At 52.2% G+C, this 17,699-nt stretch overlaps 1 protein-coding gene across 1 annotated transcript in view; it reads left to right on the top strand.

Annotated features, from left to right (window-relative positions):
* MYO18B (myosin XVIIIB) overlaps positions 1 to 17,699 on the top strand; it is a 74,234-nt gene that overhangs the window by 52,495 nt on the left and 4,040 nt on the right. Inside the window, exons 37-38 of the mRNA XM_037375271.1 lie at positions 9,047 to 9,180; positions 11,092 to 11,253. Coding sequence (XP_037231168.1) covers positions 9,047 to 9,180; positions 11,092 to 11,253 — 296 coding nt within the window. The remainder of the gene's footprint in view (positions 1 to 9,046; positions 9,181 to 11,091; positions 11,254 to 17,699) is intronic.

Here is a 17,699-nt window from a genome sequence, read left to right on the forward strand (position 1 = left end):
TACTTACGGCTCTGCTCCTGATAAATCCCCCATCAATTATAAATACTGCATGAATTATTCACTTAACATTACTTAAGTCATCGTCTGCACCTAACAATTTTTTAAAAATATTATTTAAATAAACAGTTGCGAGGCTGTGGACTTTCCATGCACTGTCAGGGTTTAAGAGATGCGTTGAAGGGACAAATTCATTGTACAGTTTAGGTTAGAAATCCCGTGCCTGTATATAAGGTATTTCATTCTCACAGCTCATGTTTATCAGTGGTTGAGGCACTTGAAAACCCTGTCCCATCATCCCCACACTCTCAGGCAGGCTCAGGACAGCTATTTCAATCCCTCTCTCATTTTTGACCTGGCTTTGGGCAGTTGGGAGGCAGACTCATGCCATTCACAGGAAGCAGGGAAAATCCAGCAAGAAGCAGGGATGGGAGCTGGAGAGCTGGCTGACAGGCAGATGGCTCTGCCTTATGAATTTTTTAAGAAGAATAGGTTTTGAACACTTTCCAAGCCCGGTGCCATTGCAGCAAGGGTGGCATGTTTTCTAACGGTGGGGGTAGTACTTGGCCCTGGTTGTCTCTGTCTTTGCTCTGGTTGCATGTACTGGATTTGTTCCGTGGAGCTATAGCTCCTCTTCCAATAAAATCTGGATCCCAGCCTGCCACAACTCCTCATTTCTCAGCTGCTGTGCTGACACTCAGAGCTTGACAGGCTAGACCCAGCCGCCTGGTCTCCTTGGACCACAGCAGAAACTGAGTCATAACAGAAGTGAAAGATGGATTTCCAACTCAGAGCCAACTCTGGGGAGCTTAAAACCAAGCCCAGCTCTCTTTGCTTATTGTGTATGCACATATGCTCATGCTTGTCCCCTGGTGAAGCTGCCTGCTGTGGTGCAGGGAAGGATGGAGCAGGGGCTGGGACCAGGCGTGGGGCAGAGGTGTGGAGAACGATGAGCTGCCGTCACTGCGGTGGGATCAGCCACCGGCTGGGATTTCCCTCCTGAGGCTGCTGTTAGGGCAGGATGATGATGGGTGCTGGGCTCAGCTCCTGGCTTTGGTGCTCTGGAGATGATACTTGAGAGGGGGTAGATGGTCTATCATAAGCATCGGGGAGACAAGGAGGTGTTTGCAAGAGGCCTTGTCTTGGCTGCTTTGGGTGTCTGCAGCCATCACTAAGAGCCCTGGACAGGGACAGGGACACTGCATGAGGACCCTGTCCCATGCTTTGCCTTTACAGGGCTGTTCTCACAGAACTTCTGGCAGAGCATCTTCTCCTCACCTGTGTGTGTGCTGCAGCAAAGGGGGGGAGATGTGATCTACTAACAAGCCAGGGTGGATTAATCCACTAATTCCACCTTTTAGACAGTAATTCTTCCAGTAGGTGTTAAGAATAACTAAAAAGCTTAAAGGAGCTCCTGTTTCTGTAAGGGGGTACCTGCGGCTGTGCTGCTGCTGACTGAACTAGCTGCACAGCTTACATTTCATGGGAGGAATCAAGCAGCTGCTGGAGCCTGGGATGGGAGCTCTGGGATGGGAGCTCAGCCATGAGCAGGAGCCCCAAGGTCCCTCCTGCCCTGCACGCTGGGTGCCTCCCATCCGTGTGGGCTGTGCTGGGGCACCAAGCTGGGATACCCAGGGAAAAGCAGGGGCTGATCCTGCTGGGATGAAGCCCCAGCTGGCAGAGGCACATGCCAGTGAGTCAACTGGACTTGTTGGGTCTCTTCCAGCCGTCTGCACTGACAGACACGCTGCTAACCCTACCCAGCCCCCACTGCCGGGGCACTCCATGGGGTCTTGCAGGCACTGTCTTCAAATCAGGTATCTTTAATGAAGCTGTGATATTTGTCACCATAATAATTCACTATTTTTACTGAAAACTGAAGTATAGGTGGGAAGATATTCTTTGCACTTTTTTTTTTTTTAAAAAAAAGAAAGTTGAGAGTCACAGTGTAAATAACCTTTTTTTTCTGGTTCTTATGACGTGAGATCTCCTTCATATTAATGCTGCCCTGTTATCGCCACTCCATCCGGTATGCTGTAGCACATTGCAGCCTGATCTCTATGAGGTTGGTTTTTTTTTTTCATTTGCAAGCTTTAAGGATTTTGGTGGTGCTTTCAGTGAACTTGAGAAGCCAAGTGGGAGCTGTTTGTGCCTCCAGCTGAGAATGCCACGCTCCCACCCAGGCAAACCTACAGCTCCCAGCAGGGTCCCAGCCAAACCCTCTGATGTCTCCGCCCTCAGCCCCAGCACCGCTTGCTCCTGGGGCTTTCAGAGCTGCTCTTTTCTTTAAAAGCTAATGGCTTAGACTAAGTGTAACAACAATTATCATCAAAGGGAGCCAGTCCTTAGAGGTGAGGTTGGGTGATGGAGGAGCTTCGGGTGAAAACTCAACTGGATAAGCGCTAATTAGGCCTGTTGTACAGCAGGCGCATGATTCCTGGTTTGCCATTAAAGTAGTAAATTCTTCAGGAAATCATCAGCACTTGTGGTTGCTCACACTAATTACTGGTAACAGCAGTGTTTGTGAGCACAGAAAGAGCCCCTCACCCCGACTCACTTGAGACTTCAATGGTGGAAATTTCGTCACTTCAAACTTTCTGAAAACCTTCGAGTTAATTACTTAATTAAAAATAATAATGATTGATGAATACTGCAGGTGTACACTAAATTATTCAAATAGAAGCAATCCAAATTGGACTAATTAGATTACACTTCACTTCAGGTGGATGGGATCTTGCAAAGGTTATGTTGTGACAGCAGAACCACAAACAAAAATAAAAGACGGTGACGAGGACACGGTGCTGGCTGCTCTGCAGTGCCTGCCTCGGCATTCTTTAGAGTCCCACAAATTATTTCACTGCTGGTTTTGCTTAACGCTTTTTAACTTATCTTCAAATGCTTCTGGCACAAAATTAGATGAAAAAGAAACTCTTAATAAAAAGAGGAGTTTAGAAATCCTTTTCCAGAGAAGCAATGAAAGCAAAGCTAGGATGTGGAGAGATGGGGCGACGTGGGTGGGATGAGGTGTCCCCTCCCTCCCTATTTCTGAGGAGGCTCTGGCCAGGGGCTGAAACACCTCCAGCTGCCTGCTGCTGCCTGCTGCTGCCCCTCACTGCTGAGGGCCTGAGCATCTTTGTTGTTGGAAAAGACTGCTGGCCAAGTGCAGGAGGAAGCCCCAGCGATACTCAGGGAGATGGTGGGCAGCAGGATCTCACTGCCAGCTGTGTGGGGGCAATGTGGGCTAGCAGCCCCCACTGGGAGCAGGGAGACCCCTGGGAGCTGCCAGCCCATGTCTCCTCCTGTCCTTGCCTGGTGCAGAGCCTGTGCTTGTCTTGATCTCTTCTGCTGCAGCGCTGGCTGACAGCCCTGCTGCCGTGCCATGCCGGTGGTGGGGTGCCATGGGGCTGGGGGCTGTGCCCTCACCGCCCTTCCCTTGGCTTTTGCTTGTTTGGGTACCCATGAAGTGGCAGCAGTATTTCCCCTTTGCAGCAAATCTCTTCCTTTCCAACCTGTCCTTGCAGTGGGAGTGGATGGTGCTGTGAGAGGGGCAGGTGGGGGGTCTGGGGCTGCAGGGGCTTTGGGCAGGATGGGTAAAGAGGGGCCGTATGAAATGCAGGGAAAGGTGGCTAGCAGGCCAGACCCACTGTTGAGCACTTGGCTGTGACACTCACAGTAGGAGTTAATTTTTTTTATACTGTAACCCATGTTGTCAGGGTCTTACCAGCACAGATGTGCAGCAGCAGCATCCTGTGAGCCCCCCTGAGTGAGGACAGGAGTCCCACCAGCATCTCAGAGTGATGAGATGTTTGCTATGTGCTGACCATCACCAAGCAAGCTCCCACCCCCCTCGTCTTGAGAGTGCCTTTAATTCAGGCTTCCTGTAAGCAGAAATTAACCACAGATTTTCAGAATAAATGCTTTTGACCTGCCAGTGGGCCAGTGCTGACAGGTTTTGGGACTGCTGGGCTCTGGGACCATCTGTCTGCCGATATGCTGTGAATGGGAGAATCTAAACTGGAAACGTATGCAAAACCAGGCGGAACATATATTTTACTTGTTGATTATAAAATACACATCAGCCCGGGTTTCTGAGCTGGTCAGACTGGTTTCTGCTGTGAGTGACTGACTGGTTTGGTAGAAGGAGCCAGATATACTGGTGCCAACAGGGACCGGCGTTTAACAACAGAGGATGCTCCTGAGCCCATGTAGCAGAAGTGCTCTCAGCTCCCATTTGAGAAGCTGGGGCAGCTTTCCCTGGCCTCGCAGCTGGTGCCATGTCCCTGTCTCTCCTTGTGGCCCCTGTGCCAGGTGCGTGGGCAGGTTCTTCGCTGGTAGGCAGGATGGATGCTGTAGGGCTGCTCCAAACCACTGTAAGGCAGGAAAGACACTAGCGGAGCTTTTCAGTGAAAAATCAACATACACATGAAGTAAAGGACCACCTGCTCTAACATCTCTGGTTTGTGGCAGGAGCTGTAGCTCCTTTCTGGAGCACTGGGGCTTTTTGCAAGTCTTGTATCTGGTGCTTTGCAAGGGAGAAGGCAATGATCCATGCTTCTCCCTAGGAGAGGGAGGGAATGTGCTTCCAAAAGCTGATGGGGACCCCTTGGCAGTGCAGTCCTGCACCCAAACCCTTCCCAGCCAGCAGCTCCAGTGCTGGCCCTTGGCCCAGTGGCTGTGGGGTTCCTGCCCTGAGCAAGCAGCCCCCCTGTTTGGGGGTCACCTTTTGGGGGAGGCACTGGGGTCCCATGGGGCAGCTCTGGCACTGCTCTTGATGTGCCATGGGCTGGCAAGAGCAGCCCAGCTGAGGTGTATGTGTGTGCTCAGGGATGAAATCCCCCTACAGATCAGTTTGCCGTGTAATGCATATTAGACCCCTGTGGAGGCTAAAGAGTAGCAGAAGAAATCTCATAAACAGTTGGAAAATTGCTGCCTTACTCCCCATTGTGCAGCATGAGGGCAGCTGCTCCAGACTTTGCCTGCTCCCTGATTAGGTAGAAAGGACTGATTCCTCTGGCAGCCGTTGCTTTATAAGCTCTGTTCACCAGCACAGCTCCTCTTATTGCAGCCCTCAGCAGCAGCCATCCAGGATCCCTGTCACCAGCAGCACCGGCCGGAGCACAGGGGCTCTGATAACAGGCCATTAACAACGAATAATTCAGGCAAAATGATGTACAAGTCACCTTCCATCCCCCAGGTCCAGCCGCAGCGCAGCACTCCGGTCCCCGGCAGCCTCTCGTTCGGCATCACGGTGGTTTCTTGTGCGTGGTGAAGGGCAGTGGCTGGCTGGCTCCAGCTGTGGCCACCGAGTCACAATGTGCAGGGAAGCCGGGAAGGGAGAGGGCAGATCCCTGCGTGCATGGGTGAGGTGGGGCTCTGCCGAGGCTGGAGGTGCTGGCAGGGTGCAGCCATGCCTGGTGCCTCTGCAGCCAGGTGAATTTCTTGGCTCCTAGCTGCTGCCTGGAGTGGGAGAGGACAGGTTCATCCCTGGGGTCCAGCAGGACTGGGAGAGGGACCGTGGGTGCACCACCGCTTGCTCCACTCTGCAGCATTTCTCTCCCTGCTTCGGCAGAGCCACATGAGCAAGCAGGTTATGAGTTTTCTCAATAAATATATTCTCCCTTTCCCCCGCCCCTTTTCTGCTCAGAGAAAACAAAAAGCTGGCAAGACTTGGCAGTTCATCCTGAGCGAGGATGTAAATGCTCAGGCCAATTACTGTATTAAAAGGGAAATGCTTCTTGCATTTACATTTAGATTGAAACAACATGTGTCAAAGGTGTCTAATAGTTCCGTGGGATAACAGTGGCCTGATGCTGGGACCATTCTTGTCAGTTTGTATTACGAAGATAGGTTTTTCACATTTGAAATTAATTATATTGACATAATTATTCCTTTCCTTGAGACAATTGTACGGTGCAGAGTAAAACATGAAGTGCTTCTGTGCACAAGATCAGGGATTGAGCGCTGGGGTGGGTGGGACAGGGGGTTTGCAGCCCCCTCCCCACTGCAGTGCTGTCCTTATGAGCACAGGGCTGACTGACCTAGCTGCTCTGTGGCTCCGTAAATGAACCTTTCTACTTTGCACTGTTTTGAGCCCAAAATACTGAGCAGCACATTCACTCAGAGCATTTCCCCTTGTGCTTCCCCTGGCCAGCCACAGCTCTGCTGGCCTCCTCCTCCTCCTCTTCCTTGCTGGCTGCAGCATCCTTGGGAGCTGTGGATATGCTGAGCCCATGCCAAAAGACAGGGCACAGAAACTGAGTGGTACTGTTTCTCTTCCCCACATCATCTTGTTGCAGATTTGTATCACCAGAATTCATTTTACAGTAACACTTGAGCCCCAAGAGCTAAAATTTGCTTTCTGTATAGGCTTGTGCAAGCCACTTGGCAAAGAGCGAGCGTGGAGTAGCCCCAGGTTGTTCTTTGAATGTGACTGGTGCTTTCCTCTGCATTTCATCAGTCTGGGTACCTGGGGCGATGGCGGTGGTGATAGTACCTCTGCTGGAAGAAGTCTGTTTAGCAACATCACTGCGCTTAGCAGTGTCAAATCTTATTAAGAAACAGGTATTTTCAGGCTTATGTTCACATTGCCACTCGGCTGGCGTGTGGGCAGGGGACCCCAAGGTTACCCGCAGTGCGTAGAGCCCAAGGCTGTGCAGTTCCCAAAGTCACCCCAGTGCCCTGCGCAGCCCCATCCTAGGCCAGAGGCTCCTCCCCACCACACAGTGTGGGTGCCATGGACCAGGGGTACCCAGGGACTGCGGCATCCCCGGGGGAGCTGGGCTGCTCCCCACCATGCAGCGTGGGTGCCATGGACCAGGGGTGCCCAGGGACTGTGGCATCCCTGGGGAGAGCAAGGCTGGAGCCCCGTGGTGGTCCTGTTTCTTTAGCCATGCCTGTGGCTGTCATGCAGAAGGCAGTGGGGCCGGAGAGACCCCACTAGCCGCCGGGACATGCTGTCTGCTGCTCTCGCAGCTGTGCCCAGGGGATTTCATTTGTCAGTGGCTAGAGGAAGCGGGGTCTGGGTGCTGGAGGGGTCACACCCTACTGTGTGCCCAGCTGCCTCCCCGCCAGTCACTGTCAGGTTAATAATAGCAGAAAGGAAGAAAGGAATTAAATGCAGCCACTGAAGTATATTTAATTTGCACCATATCCTGCAGCCAAGGAAGTAGTTCAATAGAGACTCTTATCAACCTGTTTGAAGGGTTGAGCTCTTTAGCAGTTGTTTTGCTGCCTGGTCTCGCAGTCACTAATAGAGGCACGTAGCCAGCCGGAGCTTGGAGCTCACTCTTCTTAGGCTTTTCTCCTCTCGGGGGCTAGTGTTTCACCCTGTGCTCCCTCCCAAGCCCCTGGCTGTTTGCAGCATCAGCCCTGGTGAGGGGAGCATCTCCACTCCCCGGGCAGTGGACCATCCCCGCACAACTCGGAGCAGCTTCCACAATGAATGGGTCCTTCGCACCCTCTACATTCACCTGAACCAGGAAGGCAGCAAAGGGCTCAGAAGCACAGAGTTTCAGAAAGCTTCTTGGCAGCATTCAGGTTTTTACCAATATCGACACATTTGCAAAAGCAACTGTGATGCTGTGCAACCCAAACTGGGATATTTCTTTGCATGTTTTTATGAACTGAAATGCTCTTCCCCTCAGGCCTGTGTGCCTGGTGATTCCAGGGCTTTCATTATTTACTCTGACAGTCTGCCGGCTCCTGCGCCACGGCCTGTCGCAGCCCGCATTGCAAATCATCTCTCACCTTGTCGCCACTGAGATGGCAATTTTACAGCTGGCGGCTTCAATCACGGTGAATTTGCAGCTCACGCTCACTCTCCTCCTCTCTCTGCCGTGTGATGGTTTAGAAAATGGCACAAAGATTTCCTTCCTAGCTGAAAGGTCTTGGAATCTCATGAGCATGGTGGTGCTCAGCCACGGTGGGTGAGCAGTGCCTGGTCGGCGTCCTCGGTGTGCCATGAGGCTGCCCGGCTACAGGTGATGCTGGGTCCATGGAGCCATGCGGGTTGTGCGGCTTATCCAGCTTTTCCTCCTTGTAGTTTAAATTATGAATAGATTTTCTGTTTTTTCTCATCAGCTCCAGCGTTTCTGGAAAGAGCTTTGTTTCCAGGCAGGTGTGTAGTGTGTGTGAGTGGAGGAGCAGCCCTGAAACACCCAGGAGCATCCCTGCGGTCTGTGCCCCACTCTGTCCCTGGCAGCAACGTGGTGCTTTCACACCAGCTGCTTTTACATGTTCCACATGGGGCAGGGAGGTTAATGTTTAATATCAGACTTAATCATTTGGTATATCAGCATTACATTTTGATTTAGCAGAGCAATACAGCAGTGCACTGAAAGCACACCATGGGTACAGTACAACAACTGCAACATTCACCCAATGTGATTCACCAACGTGATACAAAGATGCGATGCCCAGCCCAGGTCTCTGTACACTCACCGCCATGGCACTGGACATCCCCAGCTGCAGGAGCGGATGTGTGGGCTGAAGCCAGCTCAGGCCTGTTGCTCTCTTCAAAGATGGTTTTTTTTTACTTCTCCAGGTTTTATATACTTTTTGTTGGGCTGAGCCGTATATATGCTTCCCCCATGGTGGTCTGGCTGGCTCAGGAAGAAATTATTCTTTACTAACAATCTCCAGGAAGGCTGTTAGTACAATCTGGTGGTGCCTTGGTACAGCCATGTGCTTACAACCGAGGTCACCCTCCCCTCCCCGGAGTTCAGTTCAGTTTCTGCACAGAAATTGCTGGTGGCTCCTTACATTCTTCCCTGTACTTGGGATATTTGGCTCGCCTCCTCTGAGCCTTTTTCCATTGTGGGAGGTGGTGCTCAGTCACGGAGGGTTCAGCTTCCTTTGCCTCTCTCCTGTTGGAGGAAGTTGCATTTTACAAGCTATCACACGTGTAGCAGAGCGCAGTGGGAGGTAGCAAGCCCTGGCAGAGCACAGAGAGCAGGGGGACACACACCTTTATCAGGTGCCTCGCTCGCCTGCTCCACAGTTTGGGGTGCCATGCTGGGGTGCCGGTGCTAACCCAGTGCCGTCCATGCAGGAGCAGCAGCTGGCGGAGCTGGCAGAGGTGCGGCAGGTCCTGCAAGCCGACCTGGGGACCTCCATCCGGCGCATTGCCGATCTGCAGGTGGCCTTGGAGGAGCTGAAATCCAGCGATGAGAGCGATGCGGAGAGGTGAGGCGAGGGGCTGCAAGGGGCTGCAGAGGGGCAGGGTCAGATGCTTTGTGGTGGGGAAGGATGCTGCGTTGTGCAAGGGTGATGCCAGGGTGGCTGTAGCTGCACATCTGCATCTTCGCACATTTTTGGTGCAGCAGCACACGTTTACGAACCAGGAACCTCATATTAAGGGAAGGTTTCACAAAAAAAGTGTCACCCTTAAAATCATAACGTGCGGCCCAGCTTAAAGTAAGCAAAAGGGGTGGAAACCACTCCGTTCACAGAGCAAGCTCCTGTCCCTAGCAGCACGGCATGCAGCTGTGTGTCAGCAGGTGCCCCAGTACTGGGTTTATTGATTGAAAATCCTGTGCTTTGATCAGCCACAGGAGCTGGGGGCCTGGAGGAACCAGTGAAGCTGGCTGTATTAGGTAGAGGATTTTACTACCAAAAAATGAGAAAAAAATTCAAATGAATTTTTCAGGTGTTATTTCTACAGCCCTTCAATTTTCCCCTCTGCTACACTGCTAAAGGGGCATAGTGACAAATGGAGACAAAGTAGATAAATGCATTAAAAAAAAAAAAAAAGCAGAGATGTGCTTGTCACCATGCAGTGAGAGAGATTTTCTTTATGTAGTGATTAAACCAGGGAAGGGTGAGATAGAAACCACGAGCTCAGAAATTCACTCCTTTGTAAAACAAAAGTGATTTCCAACACAATTGACACATTAGCAGGAGGTGAGAAGCGCTTCCCAGCAGGGACCTCCGCAGCTGCTGCGGGCTGGGAGGCGGTGCGGTGCGGTGCGCGGTGCTACCTGCCCTTCCCCGGTGCGGGCACCCCAGAGATGTGCTGCGAGTGCAAATGCCACGTACGCTGCAGCAGCCCTGATGACTACGGGGGTGCATGCACCGGGTCCCTTTTGCAGCCCAGGGCCTGGCCGGTGCAGGGAGCAGGTCAGGGGGTCTCCAGCCACGCGACGTGCTGGCACTGCCCCCGCCCCGCTCCCTGCCGCAGCTCTGCCCGGGCTGCGGGGAGCGATGTTGCCTGGCTCAGGCCAAACCCTGCTCTGCTCGTGTCAGCCCCCAGAGCAGCCGGCTTTGGTGCAGCTGGCCTGGGAATTTCTTCATCTTGTCAGACCCGTGTGGCGGCTTTGGGGAGGCTGTGCAAGCCATCGCTGTGCTGACCCTTTTGTTCTGTCCCTTGCAGCGCGCAGACAGCAAGGGGAGTGAGCGAGCCCTGGGGAGCTGCTGGCTGAAGGGCAGGAGCCTGCGCCTGGCTGTGCCGTGGTCACTGACCACCAGCTGCCTGCAGCCTGCCGAGGGCAGGGAGAGGGGCTTTCGGATGCGCTGGCTTCTTGTGCCCCTGCGCCTGTTGACCCACTCGCTTTCCCTTTGAGCTCTGTCTGTTAAACCAGCGAGATGCTCTCACTCCCCCAGGCTGCACTTTGAGAATATGAAGCTGATCTGTGACTTTGAAGGAAAACTGAGATCCTAAAGAATTTCATCTGCTACAGCTGGTCTGGGGGTTCCCGATGGGTGGGCAGGGGTAGCTCCAGGCCCGGGGGAGCCCAGGGGCGCGTAGGGCACAGTGGGGTACCTGGGGTCATACCAGCTCTATCACTGCAGCTCCAGTCCCAGGGCACTGCAGGCAGCAGCGAGGTTTTCCTGCCCACTGGCTACAGGGCACCTATAAAACCGAGGGAAGCAGTTAATGGCAGCAGTGCTGGCCCAAGGACCAGGTTATCTGTTACCCGACCTGTGCCAGTGCTCCAAAACAGCCAGAGCAGAGCCTACCAGCTGGAGCTGCCGTTACTGGAGCTGTGAAGGAGCCCCCCGGTCTGTGCTTCACACGTGCCCCAGGACCCCTTCCCAGTGTGACCAGCCCTCTTGCCTGTGCTTGCAGAGCTAACGGGGTATCTCCTCTCCCCACAGGGATGCCTGCTCCAGTGTTGGCTCCACACTCAGTCTGGAGCCTGCAGAGAGCGTCAAGTCCTGGCCAGGTTCATCCACAGGCTGGTCTTCCCTGGTGGGTTCCAACATGTCTGGGAGCCTTTTGGCACAGTCCGTCAGCAGCCGCAGCACCCAAGGCCCGAGGTAAGGGACCCCCAGCCTGTCCTGGGCACAGCCACCTCTGGCAGTGACAGATGCACGGCTGCTCTCCCTGCACGGGGCACCCGACGCCGCTTTCCTCCAGGGAAAACACAGGTGCTTGATGCCAGCTCCAGCATCTTGCAGATGTATGGATGGTAGAAAAATGTCTTGCAGGAGCAAGCCATCACAAAGATATTTTAAACCCTGCTGTATTTTAATCTTTTTTTTAAAGAAGTGTGAGAGGCAGGAGTAAGCTGCTGACAGCACTGGTTTCTCAGTGTTCAGGCGCAGAGAGGTAGCTGTGGGCATCCTGCCCCGTTGGGGTGTCAAGGCAAGGAGCTGTCAGCCCCGGAGCTGCTCTCCTGTCACAAGAAGCTTCTGCATGGGCAGACCCTGCAGCCTGGTGGAAGGTGCTGCCTGCTCCCCTGCCTGCTGCCTGCCAGGGGCAGTGGCTGCTTGTGGCCCTTTGAACAGGGAGAACACACGCAGAGCGTGGACCCCATAACTCCCTCAGCAGAGCTGAGTATCCCAAACCGCTATGTATCCTCAGGGGCTCCCACTTGCTCTCTTTGGCTTTTATTTTCCTGTGGAAAAAATCAAGAGGGATCCCATGGCACAGCGAGGAGCACCATGGTGGCACCGCTGCAATGCCTGCACCTGCTTGGGGACAGGGAAGCCCCTGTGGTTCACCGAGAGATGGTGCAGATGCTGGGCCAGGGATGGTGGGTACTTTGGCTGTGCTCCGTTCAGGACATGTGGAAAGGAGCTCAGGGGGTCCGTGGTATTTAAGGTCAAAATATCAAATCAAGGAAGGTAGTCGCTGCCACACCAGGATCAGTGAAATGCTAGATGAAAGTCGCTACATCAAAAACATGCTTCAAGCAGTATAATATCCCTTGATGTATTCTCTAGAGATAATTTAAAGAGGCGATGCAGCCTATTTGAGGATTTGTATGCCATATGCTTGCCTTTCACTGGTGAGGAAACAGTCTGCATTTATACAGTTCTAATATAAAATATGTTAATTTTTGACAGTAATGCTAATGGGCTGTGAGGGAGTTGGAGAATGGCCTAAGCACTTGCATGGCCAAACTGTCTCTGCTCAGCTCCTGCAGAGCCACTCCAGGGTGCTCGGCAGCAGGGCTTCTCGGGGCTGAGTGGGTGCCCACGTGCCCAGCCCGAACTGGAGCCATGTTGCCCAGCTGCCCGTCAGAAGGACCCTCCAGCCCACAGACAAAGCTCTGTTTTACAGCCATCCCCAGCACCATAGCAATTGCCAGGATGAGTTTTGAAAAGCCCTGTAAATCAGGGCCTGGTAGGTGCATCTCAGAAGGGAGGTGATGGGGATGGAGGAGAGCGTTGGGTCTCTTTGGAGGCTTGGGAGAGCAGAGATGGAGCAGAGATGGAGCTTGGAGTCCTGGGGCCAGGAGCCATGCAGGGCTGAAGTGGCTCCAGACAACATCATCCCCATGGAGGGAAGGTGATTTCTCTATTTTGCATGCAAAGATCTGCAGAACGCTAGCTTTCTAACAAAGAAAAGCACATTTTTTTTGCATAATGCATGACCTATAACATCGATTGACATGGGACGTGGTGTCAGCCTGCAGTGGACACAGGTGCAAAGATAGGCCAGCCGAATTCAGGGCAGGCAGGGCTGTCAGTACCCCTGCCTGCAGCCTGACGCGGGGCCTCCCTGCCACACTGCTTTCCCAGGGATGTTGTATCAGGACATACATCACTATTTTCCCAGCTTTTCCCCCCATTTCCCCCAGAACCAGGGTGAGGGCCGGGCTGATGCTAAGTACAGCTCACTGCAGCATCCCCTTGCTCCCTGCTTGTGTGCAGGTCCATAGGCAGATGCTCCAAGCTGAGAGCGTTTGATAGGGTTTGCATACTGCCATTTCATTGCAGACATTAGCATTAAACTCCCTGCTCTGGTTCTGGTGAGATCTGTTCCCACTGCATTCACCTGCTTTGTACAGTAAAATAACTATTGCCGGAATTAGTTTTCTGAAGAGCAAGTTCTCCTGGCAGCGGACACCTTGGGTATGCTGCAGCGGTTTGAAGCAGTCCATTGCTGATAAAAGGCAGAGTTTAAGAGCAGTCTGGCAGGGACCCGTGGGGAGGTGATGGGTGAGAGCTCTGACAGCAGCCAGTCGAGCTCCTCTGGGACCCCACACCGCACCCCAGCACCCATCAGTGAAGTATTTCCTAAATACTGCTTAGGAGTCTTTGGTCTGAATGACCCAACTCTAAGCATAGATGAATGGCAGCACAACAAGACTTACGGCTAATGTAATATTTCTGATGTGCAATACACTGGATTTATAGTAAAAGGGCAGGTATGGAGGCTGGACTGACCATGGCCATTGTGACAGGCAATTTGTGCCTGGAAATAGTGTGACAATCCGCCTCCATCCTGGGGTCATGAAGGGCTGAATTACAAATCCTGGTGCAGTAGCAGTGTTTGGCTTCAGCTAATCTAAGATGGAAATATTAGCAAGGAGGCTATATGAAATGCAAACAAACAGACAATGAGACTGGTAAGGTAATAAAAATGAGATCAGCGAAACGAGCTCTTCCTTATTAAGATTCCTTTGTCTTACACAAGCACCCAGTAATGAAAAATGAATCGTCCTAGCATTCGCTTCTCGGCACTACATATGGGATATTTGCTGAACAAACAGCTGCCAAAAGCCAGAGGAAAGCACAGAAGGCTGTTATCATCAGTGTGGCGTACAGGAATGAGAGATTTGATTAACGTTTTCTTTAATTCTCTGCTATCTAAATGCTTGTACAAAATGGTGGCCAGCAGGGCTAAGACTCAGTAAATATGACACATTGCAGAGCTGGAATAAGCTATCATTATTTTTATTAAGAAGACAACTCAAAATTGTATGCGTTTCTTCTGCCCCTCGCCAGGCAGGGCAGGGTTGCATTGCGGTAGAGGGGCTGGTCCCGCAGTGCAGGCAGGGAATGGACCCGCGGCACAGGGCCCTGCCTCTCAGTCCCTGCATCCCATGGCACCGCAGCATCCACAGCTCTGGCATCACCCCGGCATCCTCCCCCTTCTGCTTCAGTTCACAAAATCAGGAGCCCAAGTGCCAAGGCTGGTGGGGATCCGACACGTTTATTTTTAAACATTATCATGTCAAGAGCAAATCATTATATGGGAAACTGGGAGCTCTTCTGTAGATGACGGCGTGACAAGAAAATCCTCTTCTGACAGAAATTAGGCCAGTCTTTTTTCTCTCGCTGAAATGGAGTTGTCTTGGCTTTATTTATGAGCTACCAGGAAAAGCATCTGAGCCACACTTTCATTCCTGGTCATGTGTTGCAATGCATGTGTGGATTTTATTGTATAAATTATTTCAACTAGCGTAATTGTAATCATGTTAATTGCTATGTAATCTTCACTAATTATTGTTGTATGTCATTTGCTTTGGTGTGAATGGCATATTGCAGAACTCTGTTTGGCTTACAGATGCCTTCCGAGTTCTGCATTGGGCCCCTGCTTTTGCTTTTGGCTCAGGAAAACCATCTCCTCTGATGCTGAGGCAAGGAGCGGAGTTTTGCTGGGCAGCTGCAGTGTGCTCACGGTCCTGCCCCCTCCAGCATCACCCACCACCGGGGCTGCCGGGGCTCCCAAGGGTTATTCCAAGCCCTGGGAGTTGTTGCCAACACATCAGCCCTTAGCCTGGGATTAGCCAGAGGATGCTGCAGGATGGGACAGGACCATCTCACACTTGTGCTCTGCCTTGTGAGAAGGCTTGAGTATGGCCAAGAGAAGATTAGCCATGATTTTTGGGTTGTTTCTTTTTCTTTTTTGATAGCCATCAGGGTATGGTTAAAGGAGCACATGATGAGGATAGGGTGCTGCTACCGCGGTGGGCACAGCTTGACCAGTGACAGGGTATGGCAGCCCAGCAGTAGCACCAGCTCCAGCCTCTGGGCTTGTTCCATCGGAAACTTGTTGCATAGGAGAAATTACATTGTGGTCCCCAGGCTCCTTTTCCTGAAAGTAATTAGTTGAAATTGAGTGTGATTTCAGGGCACCTGTGGCAGAGGAGCAGGGGCTGGTGCTCCCACATGTGCTGGGCACACCACAGCGGTGGCTGGTGCTGGGGTGGGCAGCAGCTTGAAGCTGTCATGTGGGGGTCTCCAGAGGTGGGCAAAGCAGGTTTTGGCTTCCTAGGAAGGGAAGAAATAATGGGTGTTGCTGGAAGGACCTGAGTGTTTTAGGTGCTGGAAAGCAAGAGGAAAAGCATCAAAAGTGGAGATATTCATGTAGTGTTTCCCCACCACACGGTGCTTTTGCTACTAGTATAAACATTTTAATTTAAAATTCATTTACATTTTCATTTAAAATGCAATCAGGCCCCACATGTGCTCACCAGGCAGCTGATGCTGCTCGGGGTTAACACACCACAACCCTGGCACCAATGTGCCGGCGCTGGCACCGCATGCACTGACCATGGGCTGATGAGCCGTGTCCGGAGAACTGCGGCTTCCCCAGAGGAACCAGCCCTTTCCCTGGCATGTGCAGTCGGGTTTCACTTAATGAATGTGGCTAATACGAACTGTTGGGACAGACAAGGATGGAGGGGGTGGTTTTGGACTTCAGCTATTTTGCTGAAAACCAGGACATGGAGAGCGTGGGCATGAGATGCTCCATTACGCAGATGGTCCCTGCTTGGACCCAGGGGGCTGCAGGGCCTCGGCAGCCGGACTCTTACTAGCCATGGGAGCTGGAGGAAATCCCGTGTTTGCAGCTTTCACTCCATTTCAGGCTCTAAAGATTTTCATAAAAATGCTAACTGTCCATCATACCGAACAGGACAATAAATAGTGGCGTGTAAATTGTTCATGTTCACAGTCCATTAGTGTTTCTTACCTCTCCAGCTCACTTTTATCTCAGCCTTAAAAACCAAATAAAAACATTGAAGCTGGCTGTTTAATTTATGAAAGCCGGTCATGCAGCAGTCAGTTTACAGTATTATTTGGAAACGTGGAGAGTGATTGGAGCAATTTCCGTACAAGTTCTCTTGGAAGGATTACACCAGCTATTTAGGTAAGATGCAATTTAGGTTCATAAAAACCAGCTTTATCGAAATGTCTCAAACTATTAATCAGCTCCGATGGTTCAGCAACATCAGGTGCTGTGGCATGGGGTAATGCTGCAGGTTGCTGTGTTTGAGGGAGTTTAAATCTCTGGTTAATTCATTTTGCATTAAATAATCCAGTGGGTTAGGCTCTTTTAATGAGCTACAGGCGCGTGGCATGGAGGTTAGTGCTGGGGCCAGGCAGGCACCCCTGTGCCCTGGGCTGTGCCAGTGGGCACGGGGGACCTGAAGGCCCTCCATGACCCCATCATTCCTGCAGTCACTTGTGTTTCCCAGCCGTGGAGTTTGCCTTCAACCCATCTCGGCACGTAAATTATTTCACGGGTCAGCAGAGCCTGGTCCGAACCAGTCCCGCATGGTGGCTGGATTATCTGCTCTCTCCCCGTTCCCATGGCAACACCAGCATTCCCAGGGCAGGATGCTTCATTACCAGTGATGTAAAACTTGACCACTGCTTCCGCATCTCAAAGCCTGCTGGCCTCCAAGAGATGTATTTATATTTAGGCTCTGCTGCTTTACTCTGCCCTTCACTGTCTTTTTCCCTCCTCCTTTCTTTCTCAGACAAATTCAAGTCCCGACAGCCTTCTCATTAAGGCCAATACCAGACCCCCCTTGGCTGAGCAATGGTGGGGGTATCTGTGAGTGGGGATAATCTGCCGACAGTGCTGGCAGCTGCCATCACTGGGTGCAGACTTTGTCAAAACGCATCACTCGCAGGCGCCTACGCTCCCCAGCTCACCGGCAAGCGGCTGCGTGCGAGCAGCCTATAGATAGTAACTGGCTATCATTGATCTAAAGCGATGGACCGAGGAGAGACACAGTGCAGCTCAGCAGAGCGCCTGCTCCGCTTCAGATCTATCCTGGCAAAGAGGACCCTTTGTCTTTCCCTACAGTGGGACAGGCAGAAAATCCAGTTTTTCAGCCCTTCAAGCCAACGTAGGTGCTGGTGGGGGGGATGTAAAGTGTCACACTGGGAGCTCAGTGTCACTGAGCCCACTGGTGATTGCAGCCCCTCCTCATCTCCATGCATCAGCTGCACAAGGAAGGGGACAGGCTTGGTGCAAAGAAGCCCTTTCTGGCAGCCTGCACATGCCAGGAGCCGGCTGCTCGGGAGCAGCTTCAGAAGCTGAACAGGCACTACATTGGCATCCTGTGGTGCCCAAGGAGATGTTCCCAAGCTCCTGTCCTGGCTTGTGGGTGCTCAATGCCATCAAACGCTTTGGGGATGGACAAGCAGGATTTGGGGGAAGGCAGGACCATCTTTTGCTCCTGCCACCATGCCACCATGCCTCTGTCCTGCTCAGCAAGTGGCTGCTGCAGGGGTGG

The sequence above is a fragment of the Falco rusticolus genome, chromosome 1 (genome assembly GCF_015220075.1).
Source record: "Falco rusticolus isolate bFalRus1 chromosome 1, bFalRus1.pri, whole genome shotgun sequence".
Lineage (NCBI taxonomy): Eukaryota > Metazoa > Chordata > Aves > Falconiformes > Falconidae > Falco > Falco rusticolus.